This window comes from Durio zibethinus, chromosome 17, assembly GCF_047325235.1.
Source record: "Durio zibethinus cultivar Kanyao isolate XHJ-2024 chromosome 17, ASM4732523v1, whole genome shotgun sequence".
In the NCBI taxonomy this organism is placed as follows: Eukaryota; Viridiplantae; Streptophyta; class Magnoliopsida; order Malvales; family Malvaceae; genus Durio; species Durio zibethinus.
Genome location: NC_143178.1, coordinates 13802062 through 13809594, shown reverse-complemented (window position 1 = coordinate 13809594; position 7533 = coordinate 13802062). Strand labels below are relative to the sequence as shown.

At 29.2% G+C, this 7533-nt stretch overlaps 1 protein-coding gene across 1 annotated transcript; it reads left to right on the top strand.

The window, feature by feature from the left end:
* The first annotated feature begins 5727 nt into the window (after positions 1 to 5727).
* Positions 5728 to 6818, top strand: LOC111274714 (uncharacterized). The gene has a single exon (XM_089745824.1). The coding sequence runs from the start codon at positions 6053 to 6055 to the stop codon at positions 6536 to 6538; it is 486 nt and encodes a 161-aa protein (XP_089601950.1). The 5' UTR covers positions 5728 to 6052; the 3' UTR covers positions 6539 to 6818.
* Positions 6819 to 7533: the final 715 nt, after the last annotated feature.

The following is a 7533-nucleotide window of genomic DNA, read 5'->3' as shown; positions in this document are numbered from 1 at the left end:
ATAAATTTTGATATCGGTGGAAACATGACATCTAATATTAGTAGTAGCCTATTGCTTAATCACCTAAGGGTATGATTTTGGGAGGCTGATTAGAACTGCTTATCCTCTTAAAATTTCTTGAGAATAGAGATTTTTTTTTATATATTTGGATTTCATCTTATTTTTCATCATTTTAATAAAGTGATATGTTTGATGCATTTTCATGATATTCCTCTTTTGTGAATCCCCATCATTTATTTTCTCATACCTTTTTTCCATATCCATTCTTTGATTCCAAATAATGAATATTAAGATAGTCAAGATGATAATTCAGCATTTGATTTTGAAAACATCATTCAATGATCTAATGAAAATTTTTGATTCATTGGGACTGCTAAATAAAATGATAAATCTAAAAAAAATTTCAAAAGTGATACAACACATGATCTTTGCAATTGTTCATTTACAAATCTGCTCTTAATCAATAAATGTTATTCATTAAGAGTATTCATGTTCAAAATGAGAAATGATCATCTTTCGTTTATCCTTCAAATAAAAAGAAAAAAAAAAGTAAAATTATCCTTTGCTACCCCATTTGAACTCATTAAAAATTCTTTTGAAAAACCTTAACTAAGGATCACTCTCACATTGGGGGGCAAAGTCGAGAAGTTTGTAATTTCAAGGGCAAAGCCCATTTATGCTCCAATCTTCTTGAAAATGATGAAAAGGGAAAAAAAGGAAAAAAAAAAAAAAAGAGAAATTGATAGGGCAAAACACCAATGTGATCCACATGAAAAAATAATCATTGGTTTGATTACCCTTCAAATACAATTTGAGCTTGTTTTATCCATTACTTTGGCAACCTTACCCTAGTCTATGTTAAGTCCCTTAAAATTTTATTTTGATCGAATGTGAATACTTGATTTAGAGAATCACGAATTAAATTAGGGTAGTTTTACTGTTGGATTGTTTGAAGCTTTGATCGAAGTACCACCAATGGATCAGAGGATAAATGAGAAACAGTGTGCCAAAAAAAAAATGAAAATGAAAAAAAGGAAGACTTAAACTGAAAACCAAAAAGGGCAGTTTAAGTAAAAATGAAAACTTGAAAAAATAATTTCATGTAAAGGTCCCAAGAATGAGGATGATTAGCTCAAAGATTAAAGATATTAATGAAATGTGTTTTTGAAAAATGATTCTAAGTTTGAGTTCAAAATTGTCTGAACAATCATTATTTTAGATGTTATGTCCTATTTGAATAATCACAATATTTTACCTTTGTTCACCTTTAAGCTATTCTTGACCATATCTTTTGGTCTTTCAATAATAAAAACCCATTTTTCTTAATCTTTGCCAAATGCATATCCCTTGAATGAATCAAGGAAATGTATCATGTCTGTTAATAATTTGAATAATGATAAACAAATGAATGACAATGTTCGTAAAGAGTTTTCTATTCTTTTGAAAAAAATCTAAGATGAGATAAGTGGAAAAAGCCTAAAAGAATTATTGAAAATGAGGCAAACAAGGTGACCTAGTGATGAATTCAGTAATAGATTGGTTGACACAACCCATGAGTTATGACCAGATGAAAAGAATTACACGGATTGGTTGATAGAATTTGTTCTGAAATGCTGAGAAATTGATAAGGAATACATGAGATGGTGGAGTCTTGAGAATCTTATTACCACAATTAAAATTTCATGGCATTGATCTAGTAACATCTGCACTACATACAATATGTTTACATTGGCATCCAAGATAGGACATGCATTTGCATTGTCACATTATCATTTATCACTCTCTTTTAATCTTGGCTTAGTCTAGATCATTTTTCAAACTTGCAATTTCGTCCCGATCATTCGATCTTAGCTTAGTCTAAATCATTTTCTTGACTCACGTTTTTATCTTGATCATTCATTTTTGACTTCGACTCAATCCTGATCACTTTATCTTTAGACTTATGATTTTATCCCCATCATCCAATCTCGGCTCATTCTAGATCACTTTCCTGACTTGTGGTTTTATCTCGATCATTCATTTTTTATCTCAACTTAGTCCTGGTTACTTTATCTTTAGACTTATGATTTTATCTCGATCATTCGATCTCGGCTTAACCTAGATCATTTCTTGACTCATGGTTTCATCTGGGTCATTCGATCTTTAACTCAATCCAGATCATTTTTTGACTTGCGATTTTATCTCGATCATTACTGCTTATTGATTTTGTACCAGAACAAAGTGGGTGCTTAAGCCTTTGCATTATTCCTGTATAACATATATATGCAAAAATGAGTAACTATAGACACCCATATGTGTCCGAGGTTAGTTTTTGTTATTATTGTATATTATTAGTAGAATTATTATTTGTTATTACTATGGTATAATATGCTATTTATATTATTATTATTATTATTATTATACTATAATGTATTATTATGGTATAATATTATATTGTATGTTATTATTATTATTATTATTATTATTATTATTATTATTATTTATTTCTTTTTTGTTTTCTTTCCTAGCAGGCCATCAAAAAAGCTGAAACGGGGAATTGAATTTGGTCAAAGGGTCAATCAAGAACCAAATCAAGGGATTTTTCATCCATCTAGGAAATCTGCAATGAACCTAATCCTAAATTGAAGTTCGGGCAGAATCCAATCCCAAGATTCAAGCCTAGGATCGGTTCTGTCTATTTCCTAAAAACTGTTATAAGAATGCCTATAAATTGAACATTGGATCAAAGAAATAGACATAGTTACTGGAAAGAGAAGAAAAACTTTGGAAATATTTTGGGTTTTGGTTTTAGTTGTTGGGATTTTTGGGGTTTTGGAATTTTGGATTTGGATTGTTGGGATTCGATTTATAGTTTTTGTGTTAGATTTAGATTTTTGGAGTTTGGATTAGGATTATAGAGGATTTTTGAAGAAATCTAGGCAAATCTAAAAAAATTTGGAAATTCTAGGTTTTTTTCTGAAAAAATCTAGGTTTGGGATGGATTTTTCAATGAAAGATGAATTTTTCGGTTAAATTTTTTGATTGAATTTTTTGACATGGTTTGAATTTTTTAGTGCAATTCGGGTGACTTTTTCAAAAATCGATGGTTTTCCAGTGTTTGGTTGAATATTATGGTGACCTTTTTAGAAACCGATGGGTTTTTTCAATCTTTAGTTGAATCTCTAGTAATGTTCTTAGCTAGGTTTTAGAAAGAGAGAAGCAGAGAGTGTCTGAGGTGAAACACTGATAAGTGGCTTTTATAGGGTGCCAAAATGATGCCATTTTGGACAGCCTAGAATTTGCGCGTGACCTGTTGATCAGCATATTGACCCATATGTTGACCCGACCTGAATCACAGGTTTCCCTTTTCCCTTTTCATTTTATTTTTTAATTTCATTATTTTTAAGTTTTTATTTTATTTTACTTTTTTGGTTTTTATTTATTTGCATTTAGTAACTCAATATTTATTTAAAAAATAAAAGAATCTTTTCTTTCTAGAAAACAAAAAGAATAATAAATAAATAAATAAAAACCTTTTCAAATAAGTTTAAAAGACAAAAAGAAAATTGATAAATAAAAAATCTTTTTCAAATAAAAATCCTTACAAAATAAATTCATGAATTCTACCCAATTATTGGAGGATTTTTCATGAATTTAAGCTTTATGGAATCCCCCAAACTATAAGAAAATTTCATAAATCGATTTTTCAAAAAATAATAAAAAAATAAAAAATAATTTTGTCCTCTAGGAAGATTGATTTTTAAATTAAGTCTTACCAAATTATTATGAGACTTAATGAAACTTTTAAAAATTTATACAAATCTTTTTGCAATAAAATCTTGCCAAATGATTGGGAGATTTGTATCAAAATAAGTCCTACCAAACTATTAGGAGACTTATTGATTTTTTTCAAATAAAAATCTTAATAAATCCAACGACGGAACCTCTTTAAGGTGAGATACTAGCCCCTATGAATATTCTTGAGGTGAAAGAATTATCTTAAACTGTTACCAAACTATTGAGACAAATTTAAAATTAATTCTCAATACTAAATATTTTGGTAAAGCATAAACATTTTTAAGGCTTAGATAATTTAGAATTAAATTGGTACCATTCTTGGGATGGGTGTTGTGAGAGTATTATAACATTTCTCACGCGTAACCGTATTCCTGAATTTAAAACCTATTTTTGTGAATCAGATTCAATCAGGTGACCAATCACACTTAAACAAAAAAGATTGATAGCAACTCTCTTTAATCTATATCTAGCAGTAGGTCCACAGATCTATACGTTATGATATGAATTAAAGACAATAAAAATTGAACTGCCATGCACCAATAGGGTATTGTTTTTCAATTTTGAATTTTTTTGCTCAAAACTGACAAGGTTATGAGAAAATCAATAATAATAATTAAATATTTGTAAAAACTATATAATTGAAAGCATATATTGGAATAGAACGGTGAATTCTTTTCAAGCTTTCCACTAAACAAAAGGTGTTTTTGCAAGCTAGCAAATACATAAGAAAGATTTGACATCCAAAACTGCCAGTCTAACTATTCTTTCCTTGTTCATGTATATATCTGACGGCCATAACATATTCCTTCACATCTTGTATACAATAAATGGATTTGTTTGTATTCTAGGTATGATTTACTACTTATGAATAAGTTAGGTGACCAACCCTAGAGAATAATATCGAAGAAATTGCTTCCATGTCCAATCATAAGTTTGGTGGTGTCGTTTTGTGATCGCTGCTACATTGGACAAGCTTTGGTCCATGCCTCATCATGTGCTCACCTTAATAAACAATTTATTGAACATTAAAGAAACACTACTGGAACCCAAATTAATAAACAAATTGGAAGAAACTTACGAGGGTAACTGCTGCAACACCAACCTGTGTTTTCTTAATACATTCTAGTAACAACATTTGAAGTAGTTCTCATACTTTTCTTCTCACTTACTGGTATGGTCTAGCAAATACAAAAATAATCAAAACGGTTGTTACCATTTTTTAAGAGAGATAAGGTTCAAGACTCCAATCCTAAAAAGGCAAAATCATCTAACAGATAGAAAATAATGTGCCTACGATCGCACTGAAGATTCAATAGATATGAAACTTTTAAGATAAAATTTTAAGTTCTAATTGTTAGAGTGGATAGATATAGAAGAAACTAATGAATGTGTCTCATCTCCTTTTAATTGGAAGAGTTAATTACTTATAGAATTGATTTAATTGATAAAATTCTTTCATAATTATAATAACCATAGAAGATTAAAATAGCTGTCTTTTTTTTTTTTTTTTTATAAAAGAAATTCATAATTTAAAGGATAAAAGAATAGATTGTAAGTATTGAAATTTGAGTTCAAACCTATTAGATGTTATCTCTTAGAACTAACTTTATAAATCAAGTAAATTGGTTAAATTTGCGGTTTGTAGCTCCCTGTTACTAGTGTGTGTAGATATATAAAATAATTCTAACTATATACTAATGAACATGCTCATATCTTGCGGTTGAGTTCGTCAGTATAATTTCTTGTGAATCCAATTGTATGAGATCAACTAGAGGTTCTAAAGATATATAATTTTTTTACCACAATGTTAAATTTTAACTCTATATAATATGATTTGAAGGAATTCATTTTCACATGATGCTGGCAGTTAAATCATTATTACTTAACTTTGATTTTAAATGAAAAAAGAAAAAATCCAGAAAGGCAAAGAGCCAAAGAGGCACTAAACTATATTCATTTTGAGCCACTGATTGACGCGTTAATTTCCACCAGGTCCTTCACTGATGAAAATTTGCTTGCATCTTGTTGTCTGATAGTGATATGTGAAGCAATAAAGTACAGCAAAAACAAATGTATCTTTCCCTAGCTTTGTCGCTCAACCACCCTCTTTGCATGAATATATCACCAATACCAAGCCCCTCGCCTGCCTGCCTGCCTGCCTGCCTGGCTCATTTCATGTTAAAGAGAAGGGGCGGGCGCCACATATTCCTAGAAAATTCCTCTCCCTTCCCATTTTCAGCCCATTATCTAGTGTAGAAATATACCTCTCTTGATAATGGGGAATGCAGCTTCTTGTGCACCATCAATCATCTCAAGTGGAGTAGTTAAGGTCCTATTACCAGAAGGGAATATGCAGATACATACAAAACCAGTTAAAGCAGCAGATCTAATGCTAGAGAATCCTGGAAACTTTGTGTGTGCTTCAAGCAGTCTAATAGTTGGTTACAGAATTCATGGTCTAAATGCAGATGAAGTGCTAGAGCGACGCCAGCTCTACTTCCTTCTTCCTATGGAATTGCTCTACTCAGTACTTACACCTGAGGAAATGAGCTCTCTCACATGCAAGGCTACCAAGGCATTTAAACATGCAACTTTCAACAACCTTGTGAAAATTTTCCCTGAGTTTTGCATTTCTCCATTTGAACCCGAGACTCCAGAAAATCAGGTGAACAAGACAGCAGATTCGGTGGAGAGGTATTCCAAGCAGAGATCGTGGAAGCCAGCGTTGGAGACAATTCTTGAAACTGCCTGTAGGCAATGACCAACCGCTTTCTATATATATAAATATATACATATATACGTAATACATATGTATATATACATATGTATTTGTGTACGTATATATATATATATATTTGCCTTTATATATTATGTTTTTGTTTTTCTTTCCTTTTTTTAGTGGTTTTATTTGTTCAGGTTACAATTTACTAGTAGTAGGATACAAATTGGAGACCGGCGATACAAGTTTTCTGCATAATCGGATTTAGCTGCTTTCAAATATTAACTTCTTTTATTAGATACAAAATACATCATTTGTTAAAATCATAACAATTTTTAAAAGAAATATAATTACTTAATACCAAATAATAATTCCAAGAAATAGACTTTATATTTCGAGTATCTATATTTTATTTGTTTCAAGTTTAATATATATAAAACACAAAAATTATTATATTAAATTTGTGGAGATGCATGAACACTAAATATATTTTTTGGTTTTTACTAAATTCGTATATAGTTTTTGTGAAAATTTTAAACCATGCTACTTACTATTTTTTCTCATACATTATTTTCATATCGTATTACCATTTCATATTTAAATTTATTAAATCTATTAAAAAGATTATAAAATGCACACCTAACAAGTGTAAAAGTTCAACTTTAAAATTATAGTATATATATGGAAGAATTAAATTATATCAATGTAAAATTTTTTTAGTTGTACATATTTTTTAATCATTGAATATTTCAATATATTCAAAAGATGAGATTAAATTTTTTTTTTTTCTGACTTGTCTCTTTTATCCCTTAAATCAATTAAAATCAATAACTAAAAAAGGATGTAAAACTTTTTTAGTATAATTTAATCCCTCTTTTATATATATATATATATATATATATAAATATATATATAAAAGAGCAAATATGATGTTATACTATTTCTTAATGCGATAGAAATTATAATTACATCTAACAAACTTTAAAAATTATATAATTATATATCTATAGAAATATATATAATTATATATCTATAGA